The sequence below is a fragment of the Clytia hemisphaerica genome, unplaced genomic scaffold, assembly GCF_902728285.1.
Source record: "Clytia hemisphaerica strain Z4C2 unplaced genomic scaffold, Clytia hemisphaerica genome assembly, whole genome shotgun sequence".
Classification (NCBI taxonomy): Eukaryota; Metazoa; Cnidaria; class Hydrozoa; order Leptothecata; family Clytiidae; genus Clytia; species Clytia hemisphaerica.
Genome location: NW_027103603.1, coordinates 202654 through 220962, shown reverse-complemented (window position 1 = coordinate 220962; position 18309 = coordinate 202654). Strand labels below are relative to the sequence as shown.

Here is an 18309-nt window from a genome sequence, read left to right as displayed (position 1 = left end):
GGTGACGTCAAGGACAAGCTGCAATTATGACAAAATGAATTTGCCTTATATATGAGAAAGCTGAAGAGATGTTAATAAAAGTGCAGCCAAAAAAGCCTAAAATCAAGACAATCAATGATTTTTTGGTTATAATAGATTCATGTCAAATTTTAAGCGTAATGGTATATATCTGATGTTTTGGGTAAACAACTGTGACTTTTTATGAGAATTTTGTTACAATTTCATATTATCTTTTAGCTGATTATTAACTGAAGAAATGTTGAGTTTTTTAAGGAATTTATTGGATTGCTTGAAAAAAATTTGCATTCCCAGATTAATTATTATTTGTACAAGAAATAAAGCAAAATAAATGCTGTTTTTAGGCTTGGTAGTATGGGTCAAGGATATAGAATTGTTTGAATTATAAGAATTTTGATTTACTGAACGCACACAATATGAAATTTGAGCTAGGAGTTTTTTTTTGCTTAAAGGTTTTATTTTTACATGAGTACAGGTTTTTTTTTGAGAAACTAGTTTTACCAAGCAGCCTCAATGTTTCTTAAGAAATTGGCCTTTTGAGCCTTAAATGTTTCTTAGATGTCTCTTAACTTTTTGATATACAGTAGTGTTTATTTACAACAAAAAAACGTTTTATGAATTATAATTTTATTTTCATACAAAGAAAAAAAAGCATTTGTTTTGATTGGAAGGTTCTTCAAAAACCGAAAAACCAAATTAAAAGTTGTTATTTTCTCAGGCTGAGAAGCTGAGATGCCTCGGCATGTTTCTTAGATGTTTCTTAGTTTTTCATGTGTCTTAAAAGTGTGTTTCTTTAAAAAACACATGTGTATTCTTATTTCATATCAGAACAGTGTGTCCCTATATATATTTTTCTTTTCCTCTTTTTGACCAATCTTACTCCACATCTGTTTCAATTCAATCAGATTCAATGTCAAAAAGCTTAAGTAAATTAAACCTGATGAAATTGATGAGTAAGCATACAATTTCACTGTTATTTAAAAACAAAACTTTTAACCTGAAAATCTGACAAACCTGCCTAATTTTCTTTACTAAAATTTCAGACATCATGACTTTTAGTGACGTGGTGGTATTACAAAAAAGGCCTTAAAGCATTTTAGTACCATGTGTACTAAAATCCCAAATTAGGTGGGGTCTTCAAGAAATTTAAGAAAAATTTTAGTACATATGAGTACTAAAAATCACCAAATTTTAGGAAATTTAACTATTGACCAAGCGTTTTAGACAAAATGAAAAAAACAACTTTTCTATAAAAGATTTAACACCCCAGTGTCACAAATTAAGCAAAAATTTCGTCCCCGGTGGAAAATACCCTTGAATTTCAGTCCCACTGGGAAATTGACTTTGATTTCATCTCCACTCGAAATTCCATGTTAAAAAAAATTGCACTCCAAAACCACCCCACTGGGTTTTTTAACCTTGGAGCAATACCCAATAGAATTTCTATCCCATTAACATTTCAATAGGAATTTTTATCCCTACTGAGGAAAAAGGTTCCACCGGGGCTGTGAAACAGGGGTGTATTTAATGTTCTGCTTTTATATACTATGGAATAAAAAATGTTTCCGAAGTTGAATGCTTTGTTTTTGTAAAGAACCATGGATAACTGGATAGAAAAGAAATAGCAAGCTGTAAATTAGAGGTGAAAAATAAAAATGCTAAACCATTTTTGCTTGATTGGGGGCTGTACTTTTTAAAAAATACTGGGGGCTAGTTTGCTAGTGGGGGCTGCTTTTTGAGTAATAATACTGCAGGGGCAGAGCTTTATAGGTTAAAAACATTTTAAATTATATAAAAAATCTATTCTTTGGGGAAGGTTTTGACCCCTCTTAAAAAATATTTTTGCCTGCAGCGCAATACATTTATTGAGAATTTGCATGCAAAATGTCTTTGATACTTTGCTTTGTGAAGGTGGGGCTACGTTTTTATAATTTAGCCGGTGGCTATTTTCCTTAGCCCCCTTGAAAAAAGCTGGGGGCTAGACCCCTCGGCACACTATGTAAACTACTTTGGGACAAAAATTTGGCCTCATAACGAAAGAATCATTTTGTGTGTCACCGGTAGTTATGTCAATTCATGTTCCTTTTGATTTTAGTGAAATGAAATTGAAAATTGAAAGCAATATTGATGAACCTACTACCTTGTATATGGTTTGATATGTCCGTCAGATAATAACCATAACCACCCTATCACAGATAATGATCATAGGTGAGAATTTTTCTTAAGTTTTACTATATTAATCTAATACACATATACCCTTATATCCTCGTACCTCAGGGAATCATGTTTTCAATGTATGGGTAGGGGTGCCTGTTGTACAGCGTAACCCTGGTGGGACACCCTTAGTTCTTAATCTTCGCCAAATTTCCAAGCCTCGATTATGAACCCTTTGAGAGTCTAAATGAAATCTTTTATAGATTTTTGAATTTTGGATTCCTGAAATTTCTACCCGTACCCGTGGAGTACCGTGAAATTGGGAAAGAATCTGATTCCCGAGCTTAGAATCTTAACGCTATTTTTCTCTGGTATACCGGTCCAGAAAAACGTGAGCCGCTGAGTGACTAGCATTCTGAGTTTAATATTTTAACATTTTCGTATTTTCAAGCGGCTCACGTTATTAGTTCCATGGAGGTATAAAGAAACAGGAGAAGTATGCTATTGTAACCAAGCTCGCCCTACGATTAAAAAGTTACGATGTATGCATGCTCATAATCTCATATATCGTGCATTTTTAATGAGCTCTTTTATCCATAGGTGAAATCCTATTGGCTCATTTTTAAGCGTTAGAAATTAGATGAGACGAGATTCATTGTTTCTGACATCAGTGTAAGAAAATATTTGGACTAAAAAAGGCCTGTAAACTTGGCAATCCTTCATCAAATGATAAGATTTTTCGATCAATGTTTTCCTTAAAGGTACGAACTCTATTGCTTGATACTTTCCTCCAAAATTCTCCAGCGACTTTATGTCTACAGATTGAGTCTGAAATCGTGTGTGCTTATAAAGAACTTTTTCATTTTCTGGCTTGAGAAAATATCTTTTCAAAACAAAATTGAACGGATAGCGAAATGGAACATAAACTTGCTTCGTGGACGAATTTTTATCTAATTTTCGTATATTAAAAGGCGAGAATCTTCAATACTGATTATTAGAATGTTCATAGCAAACTTGAGTTCTACTAAAAAGTCTTATTTCATCGGGCGAGCTTAGAATTTCTTTTGATACATTTTATAAAAGAAATCAAAAGACTTTAACGACCAATTACCGACACATTCAACTCCTGTTTTTCTTTATACCTCTATGTTAGTTCTTAGTCCCAGAACCAGTTATCATTCCTTCCCAGTTTGACAGTACACTTGAAAAAGCCTACATCTATTAAGTAGATCTTCTCGAGTTCTATGCATTCAAGAGGCTGCCCAGCAAACCCAAGGTCCATGCCTTCACGTCATTTTATTTTTCCATTTCACGTCATCAAGCCTGCATAATTTAATTTCACAGTCACACCATTTTTCTTTTCACAATCATACAATAGAAAAAACTTTTGTGCTTAGCAAGATGTGTTTTTGGTAATCAATTTTTGATAACTTGTCATTGTTGTTAGACAACTGATAGTTGTAAACTGATAGAGTGTAAAGTAAGTGTGTACCTTCGGTGGATAAATTTTCGCGTATACTAATTATCGCAAGACGAGAATTTAAAGATTTCGCGTGGATTGTGTGTTTAAAATTTTTGCGTAGGCTGGCGTAGGTTAAATTTCGCGATTTAAGCCTTCTTTATTTAGTTTCTCGACTATATAAATGCGTGAGATGCGTTTTTAATCGAACAAAGGCAGGCAAAGTCACTCAAAAGCTTTCTTTAATTTCGCGAACTTTTATTATAATAATCAAAGGCCTTCAAAATTTTAGCGTGAACTAAATTTCGCGGAGATTGTAGTCTAGCAAGCTAGACGACTAATTCATACATAGTAGAAATAAAGCAAAAAGTAATAAAGAGAACAATTTTAGTCGTCTAGAAACCTTTGTGCACTAACTTCAAACAAAAGAAAAGTGTCAATATTTAGCAATTATAAGTTTTTCCCGCTCAAAATAATTCTTGAGAAAAACATGTGTGTGGATTTGTGTATTGAAAGTTTTTCATTTGAGTTGATTTTGTTTTGAGAGTTTGTTATTGCTTGATAAATTGTTTTCTCGCTACGCAAGTTTCTGCGTAGCTAGCCCCTGTATCTATAAGGCTGGAACACCGGATTCTTCCAGTCGTTTATACAAACTAAATCCCGTATTATTATTATTAGTATTGGTATTATTAGTATTACACGCATTATAAACGACTCCAGTCTACGGAGATTGCCATAATTTTCGAAAACCGCAAAAAAATAATCCACGCCAAAATTCATCCACTTAATAAGGTACAGTTTTTGATTACTGACTGAAAAGGCTGTACCATGATTTGTCGGAAGAAATTTTCAATTTCCGACCCTCTTACAACTAAAACGCTTTCATTTACTCATTCTAGTTATACACTTAGAACAGTTAGTACTAAATGATTTTAGGGTCAATTCTGGTCAATTTTACAAACACTATCATTGAAAATAAACGACTTTCCGACCAACTTTACTACAACTTTAAAATCAGTTTAAACAATATGCAATACCTTTAATTAATACCTTTTATACTACAACAGATGAAATAGAGGAGGAAAGTTTTGAGAATTAGACTGTCTAAATTGGCTATTAAATGGAAATATAATTTTCATAACCACGCTGACCTGTAATTTCACACCATCATCTCTCAAAAACCAAATTTTATGATCACGCAGGCACTTCATTTTCACATCATCATCACGCCGCCATATTTTCATAAGTTATCACGCCGCGAAAAACCCTCTATCATCGCAACTGCTGGGGGCTCTTTTTGCATTGGAAAGAGGAAGGATAGACTCGAACGTTATGACCTACATTTTAAAAGTTCTAGAAAACCCCATCAACTTTTAAAAGGCCGAACACAAATCTATTCATCTAATCTACGGTCCATAAAAAGCAATAAGTTTTGTCTTAGAGAGTGTTCTTTGTAATTTAGGCACTGCAGGCTATAATTCCATCCAGTCCAAAGACCAGCAGTTTAAAAGCGGTCATGTCACGTAATGAGCCAAGCTTCACATAACGATTTAGCCACCTAGCGATTTGACCACCACATGATGATTGATCTATCACATAACAGTTGAACTGAAACAACGAAACGAATCATGAGGTCATCGAACGAAAAGATTAACCAAGCGAGATATCAAACCATCAAACGAAATATCGAAACCATCAAGCGAAAATGAAACCATCAAGTTATATATCGAAACCATCAAGCGAAATCTCGAAACCATCAAGCGAAATCTCGAAACCATCAAGCGAAATATCGAAACCATCAAGCGAAATATCGAAACCATCAAGCGAAATATCGAAACCATCAAGCGAAATATCGAAACCTTCAAGCGAAATATCGAAACCATCAAGCGAAATATCGAAACCATCAAGCGAAGTATCGAAACCATCAAGCGAAACATTGAAACTATTAGGCGAAATATTTAAACCGCCAACGGAAGTAATGAAACAATCATGTGAAATTATTAAAACATGAAGTAAAATTATAAAAACACTTTGCAAAAAGATGATAAAACCGAATGAAATTTTTAATATCATCATCGTTTGCTAACTTATGCTCGCCATCATGGGATCATCCCCCCCCCAGGAAGATGGGGGGGGAATCAGATTTTGGTGCCAGGGGGGAAGTGAAAATTTCAAGCTTGATGGGGGGAGAAAGGCGAATAGGGGGTATATTCAGTCCTCTACCTAGTGGGGGGAGTAATAGGATAAATGCAGACCTTCCTGGTGTGTTTGGGCATTCAGGCTTATGAGCCTGTCTTTCTAGGGATTTTGAGAGTCTTTTTTTGCTATAGTAGCTTGCGAATTGAGGCGAGTCTGGATCATCACTTCGCAACCCTTACACAATACGGCTAGGGGGTTTCCCAATTGGGGGGAGCACAAATTTTAAAGACAGGTGGGGGGGAAAGGCCAGATGGGGGATTTTAGCTCATATTAGGGGGGACCAAAAAGCTGGAGGACGCCATGGCCATGTCGTTTCATAGAAATCAAACCGAAAAAGGAGGATTGTTTTTATAAAAACCTTGAAGCCGAAAAATCTTTATAAGGCGAGACCAATTTGATTATCCCATCGGCCCCTTTTATGCCAGTTCCTTTTACGCCGGCCTTTATTCTGCCACAGCCTAATTTTGGGCTTACGCCAATAAGGGCTGTAAATAACGCCAAAAATTGGAAAGATCGCTATTCAGGCTTCAAAACAGTAAATATTGGCGGAAATTTACATTAAAATGTCGTCTTTCGATAGTAAACTGTTGAAAACTCCATTGAGAATCCATCTTTTAATCATGCCTAAAATCCTTTAAATTGAGAAGAAAAAATTAACGCCGCTTTTAAGTGAAAGTTCCAAAATTTTGGTCTTTTTTACACTAGTCCTTTTAACACCGGTTTATTTTCATTGCCTTGCTAAATTTTGGTACCTTTTTCAATTTTTTGGACCTACCCCGGTGGGGTGGAGGTCCTATAAATTAACCCGTGTTCGTTAGTTAGTTCGTTAGTACGTTAGTTACCAACTTTTCTCGAGATTGGCTCATTCAATTTTTCTGATTTTTTGCACAAAGGTGCATTACTATAAACCCTCGAATGTGACGGAGCCCGATTTTCGAAAAAAAAATTTTTCCGGCCGGTAGAACCGGAAATGTCCCGAAAAAAGCGGTTTTTTGAGATTTTCTCGAGATTCTATCATTAGTTTTTTGCGATTTTTTGCACATAGATGCACATTAGTACTGCCGAAAAGGTGTCGAAAACCGTTTGCCGAAAAAAAAAATCTTCCGGTCTGTAGAACCGGAAATGTGCCGGAAATCGTCGTTTTTTCACATTTCCGTCACATTTTCAACTTATTTAATTGTTTCTTTACAGAAAAATGTTCTTTATGATGATGCCCAAAACTTAGCATCGTTTGATTTCCAAAAAAATCATCCTTTGAATCCGGAACTCCTTAAAAATCGCCGGAACAGCCGAAAACCGGCGTAAAACGGTTTTCCTTCATTTTTTCAACTTATACTCGACAGATTTTCATGATTTTTTGCACAATGATGTAAAATGGCAATGCCCAAAATGTGACAGAGCCCAATTTTCAAAAAAGAAATTTTTCCGGCCGCTAGAACCGGAAATGTCCCGAAAAAAGCGGTTTTTTGAGATTTTCTCGAGATTTTCTCATTAGTTTTTTGCGATTTTTTGCACATAGATGCACATTAGTACTGCCGAAAAGGTGTCGAAAACCGTTTGTCGAAAAAAATTTTTTTCCGGTCTGTAGAACCGGAAATGTGCCAGAAATCGTCGTTTTTTTCACATTTCCGTCACATTTTTTCAACTTATTTAATTGTTTCTTTACAGAAAAATGTTCTTTATGATGATGCCCAAAACTTAGCATTGTTTGATTTCCAAAAAAATCATCCTTTGAATCCGGAACTCCTTAAAAATCGCCGGAACAGGCGAAAACCGGCGTAAAACGGTTCTCCTTCATTTTTTCAAGAAAATGTCACGGTAGAGTGTGACTGTTTGAGTTTTCTGGAAACCTTATTTATTAAGCTGTGCATTTTTCTGTCTGATAGTGGTTTTTATAAAGAAAAGCGTTTAATAGCTTTTTTATTTCTTTTTCAAAAATCTTTTTCAATAGTGTTGATAGTTTCTCTCAATAGACATGCTTTCATTTTCTTTATTTTTTGTATTTTGACCAGTTATGTCTTATGTGTTTCATTGTTTCAATGTTCACTGATTAGTTTGATAACCAGGTAGGTCCATAAAAGTATCGCTTGTTTTTTGAGAATTTCATGTTCCATTTTTCATTTTATCCATGAACTCGACCTTTTTGTGTCTTTTCATTTTCTATTTCGCACGTTAGATGTAGTAGTTTTTGCTGCCTTTTTCGTAGATTTTATAGTTGAGGTTCTACTTTTATTTTTATTTCTTCGTCGACCAAAGGACCAACCGAGCCTCTTTTTTGGGTAACTTGGCGCGTAAAACAGCATTTGGTCGCGCCCAAATACTAAGATGATTTTTGCAATAGAAGTTTTATTTTTTCGTTAGAGAAATTGGTGCAAGTTTTTGAATCAAATGTTGATTTTATTTTAGATGTATATTTTAAATAGATGAAACTAAAGTTTTGAAAAAAATAAAATTAATTTTTGATGCGATTTGAAAAAAAAATACAATGCGTCTCGTCCCGTGACTTTTCTCCAACCTTGCTTAAAATCAAAATTACGAGCTTCTGAAATCATGAGCTTCTGAAATTATGAGCTTCTTAAAAATTTACCACAATTAGTTGTTTTGCGCTTAAGAGTTAATAAAAATTTCACTATTTTAGTACGAGTAGAAATGAATAGCATCTCACCTGTCATCAAGAGACTTGTTGACATGACTTGAAGACCGTTCACTAACCCTTCGAGCATTTTTTTTGGGGGGGGGAGCTCGAGGCCCTTCTTTAAAATCTTAAGGTTGATAGGTGGTATGGCCTTGAAATTTTAACCAGTGGTAGATATTGATAATTGGAGATGATTTACAGAATTTGTTTCGGCCACCTGTCTGGTTGGTATTTTACAGACCAAATGTAAACTTGACCCAAATCATATATTGACTGAAATTTGTTCCTAAAAGGGGAGTTTCTAAACATCGACCAAAAATGGCGACCACGACCACGACCGGCGACCAGATAAATTTGGGTTATCGAGTTTACCTGCTCTCTCCACCGTAGAGAACATCCAAATCGAGTCCTGATGTGGCTTTCAAATGAACCACTGAGCACGTGGCTGAGAATTACTCTAGCTAGAGAGAATACTAAAAGTGACTTTTGACGTACCAGTTATTTTTTAAAGAAAGTGACACTTTTTGACAAAAATATTGACAGGGCAATTAAGTGTGATGCCTGTAAACTTTATTACACCAAATATTTTAATTGTACTGAATGAGATGCCTTTAGTATGAATAGATAGAAAGTGTCAGTAGGAAAAAGCTGGGAAGGCCAGTTTTAGAGATATCAATCTCATCAATTATTCTATTGTCCTTACATTGTCAAAATGACTTATTTTGACAAAATAATGATCTAATGATCAAATATAAAGCTTCCTAAATAAGTTCCAGCACAAATTTTGCCACTAATTAATTTGATGCCGAAAATACAAAAGGATAGAAATTGACACTCTATTCAAGCTCCATGAGCGTTGAAATGGCTGCTCTACACGTTTTGCACGTGGCTTTATAATCACTGTAGGTGAGACAGGGGTGAGCTTTACTTTTCAATTCGATAAATAAATGATCATAAGAGAAAGACTCAACGGTGGAGAAAGAGGAAAAACTCGATAACCCAAATTTATCTGGTCGCCGGTCGTGGTCGCTGGTCGCGGTCGCCATTTCTGGTCGATGTTTAGAAACTCCCTCCTAAAGGGCTGATTTGTCAAATAAAAGAGACTATTAACAGGAAAAAATTATTCCCATGAGTTTTTGTTACTTTGTAGACCAGTCTGTAAAATACAGGTTGACCACCTGCGGGAACTCAGGAACTACTGAAAATTGGGGGTCAATTTTTCCACCTGTTTGTATTGTGTATTTTACAGACTGGCACAAAATTGCCCTTTTTTGCCTAAATAGCCCTTAGAATATTGTATCTAGTGATTGGAAAATGCTATTGACTTGAAATTTTCACCAGTGATAGATATTGACCATCTAAGGCAGTGCACAAAATATTAATTTTGTCACGTCAGCGGTTGGTATTTTACAGACCGGTCCGTTTTTTTCTAAAATGCTCACTTTCAGCATAACCACTCATCTCATTTTGGTGAAATTTTGGCTGTAAGCTTGCATCATCAATACCTAACACTTGTCAAAATTTCCATTCAATAGCATTTTCCCATCACTAGATACAATATTCTAGGGCTATTTAGGCAAAATGGGCAATTTTGGGCCGGTCTGTAAAATACACAATACAAACAGGTGGAAAAATTGACCCCCAGCCCCAAAAATACATGACATGTGGAGTTGCCTCGCAAAATTTGAGCAAAAAACTGAAAGTGGAAAATAATTAGAGGGGGGTCAGCAATTTCAAAAGACAATAACGACAATGACATCATCAATGATTACGAAACCATCACCAAAGATGACAATTCCTATTTGGTGCACACTTTGAAAATTTCAAGTCAATTGAATAAAGATTTCAAAAGTTATCGAAAATTTTCATATTTGGGAGGGGCTTTAACCATTCCATGATTTTTATTTGATTTTCCTTTCTCATTACACATTCCTTTTTTTCATTAGAACTACCATAAAAAGCTTTTAAGTTCTTAATTTTTGAGTTTCAAACCTTAAAATAATGTTCTTATTTTCACCATATCGTATTAATGCCAATTTTCCTAAGAAAGTGGGTTTTTAGGGGCTGCAAAGTTTAAAATGTTATTAACATTTCGGCTATCAAAGTCTTCTGTTCTTTTCAAATTAAGCTAAAGTCAAAAACATAGTTTGTTCTTATATAAAAAACGTGTATGGTATTTTGCTTTCGTCCCGAACGTTATCATCTTTTATTTCTAGTTCTATTTTTATCTGACTCTCATAATCAGGTAGGTCCATTCAGTATGTGGCTTGTTTTTAATAAGATGCTTATTCATCTCTCGTTTTATTACTTTTTCAGTGTTAAAATCGAATTGAAAACTGTTGTATCATTTGTCGTGTTGTATCGGTATTTATCATCTTTGGTATCCGTACGTTTTAGTCATCCATCACTATTCAATCAAAGGTAGGAAGTTTCTTCTGTATTAAATTAGTTCACCCTTATATAAAGATAAGATAGTAGTATTTAAGAGAGTAACTAAAGGGGGATCGTATTTTAATTTTAGCTGAAACTAATAATAGTGGTTAAAAAGAATAACAAGGATTCGCATTCCATGGAAATTAATTTTTATGGTTTAACCAGCCTTGTTCCAATGCCTAATCACATTTTTATTTCATTGACGGCGTGATTAGCACTGGAATTGTCTAGATTAAATCTCACACATCATGGCCGTGTTCAGACCTAGGTTTAAAGTAATTATGCCCGCATACCTCTTTTATATTACTTTTGTATTTAACTGCACGCTCCTCATTAGTTAAACCAAAGTTTAAAAAGGAATCACCCTCTGATTTAAAAAAATAAGTTTTTACGATTTCGTGTGAGTTCTCCTAATAGACGAAATCAGAATTCGCAAGTGGAACAAAAGCATGCTCCTTTTGTAAATTATGAAAGGAGAACGTGAAATTTAAGAGACGCTCGGAGCGTCTCTAGCAATTTAGGCAGTTAATGGGCTTTCAATGAGAATATCATGGATCGATGGACCCATACTCCTCATCAAAAACGAAGGGGATTCCTTTTTCCTCTCTTATGTAATCTATCTAAAAGATGAAATAGCAATTAAGTCGTTGCATTTCTCAATTCCCATATCAACTTAGTACTACTAAAGCCTTAAACTTAAACTTTCAGGTCTGATCACGACCCATACCATTCCATCTATTTAAGCACATCACTTGCTTCGTTTTTAAAATTCTCCAAAGTTGGTTAACACCCAACGGATTTTAATAAAACTAATTTCTCTTCATGAAAAATCATTAAATGCCTCAAGGGACATAATTACCATGGTAATTGCTTGAATACGAGGCAAGTTATATTAGTGACGTAATTTAAGAAAAGGTCTATCGTATTATGTGGGCTCAAAAATTTGCGCCGTTTTACCGAAACAGTAGTTTAGCTGCATGCTCGCCGTCTTAATTCAGAAGAAAGAAGGATGTAGAAAAATCAGAAAATAGCACAGTGTATGGTTTATTTTGACAACTTCCGATAGTAACAATTTCTTGCTATCAATACGGCACTTTATAATAAAAACGAAAAACGCGAAGATTAGTTTCCTTAACGTATTCAAAATCTAAGCAAAATTGAAGCAATACTACTTTCTGTTATAGTTTTCACAAAAATGCCTGGTTAGGACCCTTGATCTGGTCTGGTAAAGATGAAGCGTTCCGTAAGTGTTATTGAATGTTTGTATATTATATATTGGTAAATTTTAGATATTAGAGATATTTTCAGCAAATACTCTTAATTTTGCTAAATTCTTGAGAAAAAATTGATTGGTGGCTCATATTTTATTCCAGGATTTTGGAAAGTACTTTGAACTCCTAAGTCGATAAGAGTCAATATCAATAGCTTGATATTTAAGAGCGCTAACATTTTCATTAAATGTAAGCGCGTTCTATTTTGGGTCTCAAAAATAAGGTTCGTTACTTGTTTAAATACATTCTCCAATTTTGAATTTCAACGGCATTTGTGAAGTACTTTTGATTTCTCTTTTTTAGACGCGAAGTCGTAATGCTGGACAAAAATTGACAAATACTTCCCCTGACCTTTCAGTATGTTTTTAATCTGTTTTTTAAGTTTTTAATCAATACTGGTTAAAGAGGGTGGATTTTAATGGCTTGTTAACCGAAAAGTCTGTCTCTCTTCGGAAGCATTGTAATACAGTATCCGGAAAAAAGTTTTTTACGGATACACTGTATTTTCCAGACAAAAGATAGGCTACAGGTATATTTCATTGTTCTACATTGTAACAATTACCATTTAATGCTATCAATTTTATAACTTGTCGCTATGGGAAATATTAACCGGCCAAACGGCATCAAATATCTCAAGGGACTGACTGAGTAAACTTTTAAACTTCTTGCATATAAAGACTTATCAAATGTTAACTTTTTCTTCTAAGGTCAATAGTGAAGCCTACCGGCATTGTAATGAGGGTACCGACCCTGATTTCCTTGTGAAACACTTCATCAATCAATTCATCGGTAAGTTATCTATATATTAATAGCGGTGCTTTGTGTGTCTGTGTGTCACCACTTTCGTTTTCGCTTTGTTTGTGTTTTAGAATTATGACTTTTAGTCTCTTGCTCCACAAATTTGTTCCATTGGATTCGCGCCATTGGCAAAAGATCGGATAGAGCTTGGTTTAGACTTTATTCAGCCTTTGTTTTGAAATTTAAGGCCCATCTACATTTTAGTAATTTTAACTTCTGCCCAGAGTTGTCTTTTTCTCTCTTCTTTTGTTTTAAATGTTTTCGAATGTATTTAACGATTATTTATAAATGACATTCGAATTCTTTTCAAAACAAAACAATTTCATTTCATAGAAAAGAATATTTCAAAAGTAAATCAAAGCATAAAAATCAAAAAGTTTGTGGACAACACAGCATTCAAAGGACGATATCAAGCATAAGAAAAATTAGTTTACTTCTTTCTTCTTATAAAAATATTCAAGTCGTCGTGTTAGTCTGTCATTTTTTATGTTTAAATTCGAAAAATTATGCCAAGGGTTTAAAAAAGCAACTTTAAATTGTCTTTAAATTTTTTTTCGATCTGATAAAAAACAAAGAGTTGCACTATTCCTTGTGACCTTCCCACTTTTTCCTGAAAAATTGTCATTTAAACTGGACGGTATATTTAACGCGAGCGAAGCGAGAAAAATAACTAAGTACACGATCCAAATATGGTTAAAAGATAAGACACCCGGGGAAGGTTAGAGTTAAAACGTTGTAGAGATTTCTTTTTTTTTATCGCTTTTTTAAGCCATCTTCAACATCCAAAGGACTTTTAGTGCGTTTAGCTACAGCTTAACCGGCGTGCGACGCCGGGTACCGGCTAGTATGACATTATTTTCATAGCATGCAAGAAATGTGGATACAGTGAGAAGGAAGAGAAATATTTGTAGGATAGCTATTGGCGATGATAGGGTGATACATTCTTCTCCGCTTGAAGCTGATCGAAAATAGCACCTGAGATACCAACTTAATGGATAAGACAGGCTAAGGGTAGTATGTGGCTATAACACGGCTTGTGTTGTTTACGCCGGAATGGAAAGTTAAATTCACTGTTAAATTTTGAAAAATGTTAAATAAAAATTTACCCCTTAGTAAAATCACTACATTTTGATTCGTGATGTTAAATGTTGCTTCTATTCAATGAAACCCCTAAAACCACGTTCTGCGAAATATGAATTTTGTATTTACCTTCATCTTTAGGGTATGGAGTATTTGTAAATAAAAACATATCTCCATATGAATTCTTATGCGAATACCCTGGAGATTTAATAAGTGAAGAGGAACGTGACGAGAGGGAACAAATCTACACGGAGAAAGGCTTGGGGAGTTACATATTCGATCTCGAATATAATAAGCAAATGCACTTGTAAGTATAATATAAAGTCTATTTATTCGCTTGCAGCGTGGAGTAAAATGTTTGTTTTTCTTGCTTTTTCTTTACTTTAGTCGAGCTAAAGTTCTTTTTTCTTTTTCACGAGTCATTCCCATTTTACTAGGATGTTGAAAAATATTTGACGTCAATTTGTTTAAGGTGCCAGAATAAACGGTTGCCCTACATGGAAATAAATTCTTGATCCCTGAATTTACCTACGACTGAGCCTTCTCTAATTCTTCTGAGTAATCATCGCTATGGGTTTTATGATTGAGTCTACCTATCCGGGGTGTCCGTCAAAGTAGGCTTTATTCACCCAGCGTTTGCAATTTAACCATACCATATCCGACTATCTGGGTTTACAATCAAGCCTTCCCTAATTGTGGTTACTCATCACTCTGGGTTTGCAATCGGGCCTTCTCTTATCTATCATTTCAGTTTATCTATCATCCTGGGTTTACAATTTGGTTTTCATCAATCTCGAGCGCCTATCCCCCGGGGTTTAAATCGGCCTCCTTTTATCCTGAAGGTTCATCACCCTACATCACCCTGTATTAAATAGGTGTTTTGAGCACTTTCACACGTACGAGCTCAGTGCTTTAGCAGTTCCAACAGATTATTCAATTTTAACAAGCTTTAAACCGTGGAAAAGATAATTCAGAGTACTATAATATATGGGAGAAATAATTCCGGAAATTTTCAGAAGTGAACATTTTGACTTTGCGTTTTGGGCTTTGAAACTTCATTTTTGTATTCTTGGGCTATTAGCAGAAAGTTCGATCTCTCTAGCTTCGATATTTTTTAGATAGACCATCCCCTAAGGTTTTTATGTAGTATTGTAAAAGTGACATTTCATCAGTAAATGATGATCATGTTTCAATGGTCTTTCTTTAGCAAAATGAAAAAATACTTTTTCTCTTTTTCAGTATCGATGGAACTCCAACGAACAAAATTGGACGCTTCATCAACGACAGCAGAATTGGGTTCAATGCGAAAATGGTGGTGGCTGCTTGGGGTGGAAGGCCTCATCTCTGTCTCTTTGCCACCAGCAAAGAAATAGTAAAAGGAACAGAGGTGAGGTACTGTTATGGTGCCACCAAAGGAGCCTCTTGGCGAAAGCAGGTATTTTATTGGAGTTTGATTTCATTGACCAGTAAGATTTTTTTGTTTGTGTGGTTATGTCAAAACAATTTCAATTAAAATGTTATTAAAAACTGTCGGCGATTTCGAAAAACTATTGTTTAAGAGAGTCCACAGCTTTGTATAGAATAGAAACATCTCACTTAAGGTCATCCACGATTATAGTCTCCATATCGTTCCTGCAATGCTATTCTACATTTTACCACTGAAAAGCCTTTTTTGTTGATAATTTTAACATTATTCCTTCATTACTTTTTTCAGAAACAATACTCGACACCTTTTAATCTGGCACAATTGAAATTGGAAAAAGTGAGAAAACTTGCTAATTATACTGTATACTGTATGGGCATACAAACTTTGCGAGCAGAAACTTTAAATTTCAAGTTTTCAGCATATTTTTTAGCATTTGTGGCCTTCTTAAAGTCAAAGAGCATCTGCTTAACTGCTTTATCGGATTCAAGGAATATATGTCACTTTTAAACTAGTTTTCGTTTGAAAATCCTCAATTTCACCCAATAATTCGTGAAGGTTTATGCTTGTGAAGAATATTTTTTTCCTCAAATCACGAAAGTAAAAATTTCGCGATTTTTAGACATCGCGAAAGTTTCTGTTGACGAAAGTTTGTCTGAGTCAAACATGGGTGATTAATTTGTAGAAACCTGTCTATCTTGTACCAATGCGTTCCTAAAGAAGAAATAAAAGCGTCACTTAACACTATGTTCGTTCACATTATTTGCAGCCAAAATTCGACGAAAAAACAAATGAAGAAGAGAGACGAGAACAGCCAGAAGAAGAGAGACAAGAAAAGCCAGAAGAAGAGAGACAAGAAAAGCCAGAAGAAGAGAGACGAGAACAGCCAGAAGAAGAGAGACGAGAACAGCCAGAAGAAGAGAGACGAGAACAGCCAGAAGAAGAGAGACAAGAACAGCCAGAAGAAGAGAGAAAAGAAAAGCCAGAAGAAGAGAGACGAGAACAGCCAGAAGAAGAGAGAAAAGTTCATGAAGAAGTACACGTTTCTCTTTTATAAGAACAATGAAGCCCAAAATCGCCAAAAAATAAGAACAATTTAAGAACAATTCTGAGCCTGAAATTATTCAATTTCAAGCAATTCAAGGGTTATGGTAGTAAAATCTGGGTATACTTCAATTACAGCCTATAAATAAGAACAGAATAAGAACAATTTTAGGCTCAAAGCCGAGCCTTAGAAAAATTTTACTGGCTCTTGTAAAAGTAAATATAAATTTCATTAGTAGCTTAAAATCTACACCTACTCCGAGGTAAAAATAAATAAATAAACGTTTTATCTTAAATTTTCGATCAGAATTTAAAATCTCTTAAGCCTCAAGGTTTCTTTTTTTGGAGATTATCATTTTACTTTCGAGATTTATTAATAGTCTTTCTTCTGTCATTCATTATTCAGGTTCCTATGGATTTTAATATCGTGGAAAGGACGCAAAATGGTGTCACGGAAATTTTTGATGAGGTAATTCGAAATAAAAAGCAATCAAAAATGAGCTAGTTTTCAATTATTCTGAGTGAAAATGAATAAGAAATTTAACGAGTATTGGGCTCTTCCAGAAATAGCTCGCCCCCCCCCGGTGGAGGATATTGGACATCCAGCGGTTAATGATATTATTATTATGTTATCCAGGAAGTTAATTATCTACAAGAGAGCGGATATTTAGGGGGTAAAGAATATTTTCAAGTACGATATTAGAGGGGGTAAGCATCTCTTTATAAAGGGGATGTCAAGGCGGTTGAGTATATTCTTAAGATATCCAGAGGGTTCGATACTTCGAAAAATCAATATCCTCCACCGTAGGGTAAGTTTTTTTCTCCAGTAGCAGTTTCATAAATTTCTGTGTCTCTCAACTTTCACTATATTTTCCAACTGGCTAAATTAAATCCCGCCAATTCTTACAATATTTATTGATTTTCGGGTTACCTATGGTAAACAACTAGCAAATTATCGCCGGCAAAAATATTTGTTGGTATAAGATTTTTAACTCGTTTTTTCGTCACTGTTCTACTGATAAGGTAATTCGACTTCTGCCGTCAGAATAATGTTAGGTGAGTGGTAGAGAGTCGACTAACAACATTGATTATTCATTTTTTAGATTGATCCCAACAAATCTTTAAACGCTTTTAACATTGGAGAAAATCTGGCAGATGGCAATAGTGAATATCTATTATGTAGGTCAATTTTAGTTTCATCCACCATATCAGTACTTATTGAGTTTCAAATAAGGAGCCATAAATAAGGAAAAGGTTATAACGGTAGATACTAAGGAATATTGAGGATGTGGAGCCGTTAAGGTTAACATTAAATATCTCTTAGGGTCTGTTTTTTGAGGTCATATCTGTACTTCCAGAGATATCGTTCAACCTTATATGGAGAACCCATAAGGTCAGATATCGAATACATCTTAAAGCTAATTGAACTTGTAACTCGTCGATACAACAGTGTTTTTCTATTTTTAAACTTTTAAATCATCATGACGATTTTTGTCTTTAAAGTTGGACAAGAGATTGTTGATCAAAGCCAAGCCGCAACAACAGCTCCATATAGTGAGGTAATGTACAAAAACCCCTCTGTTACAAATGACACCTCTGTCTCAGTGATCCGGTAGGATATTTTTACCCGCAGGGATAAAATGTTACAGCTAGATTTCAAGGGGGATCTTATAAGCTGTAGTGCCTTTCCTAATGAGGGTTAGAGTTCAGCGTGTGAGAGTTTTCCGACAATGATGTATTTCAGAGTATTTTTCCCACGGGAGACGTTTTAGTTTTGGTCAATTTTCAAATTTTC

General features: G+C 34.8%; 1 protein-coding gene across 1 annotated transcript; it reads left to right on the top strand.

The window, feature by feature from the left end:
• Window positions 1-2117: 2117 nt before the first annotated feature.
• On the top strand, window positions 2118-18130 carry LOC136802047 (uncharacterized). The gene is made up of 12 exons (XM_067058754.1): window positions 2118-2226; window positions 10782-10886; window positions 12083-12141; window positions 12473-12526; window positions 12877-12958; window positions 14189-14354; window positions 15287-15482; window positions 15762-15809; window positions 16240-16506; window positions 16921-16983; window positions 17618-17693; window positions 18018-18130. The coding sequence occupies exons 3-12, from the start codon at window positions 12130-12132 to the stop codon at window positions 18128-18130; spliced, it is 1077 nt and encodes a 358-aa protein (XP_066914855.1). The 5' UTR covers window positions 2118-2226; window positions 10782-10886; window positions 12083-12129.
• The last annotated feature ends 179 nt before the right edge of the window (window positions 18131-18309 follow it).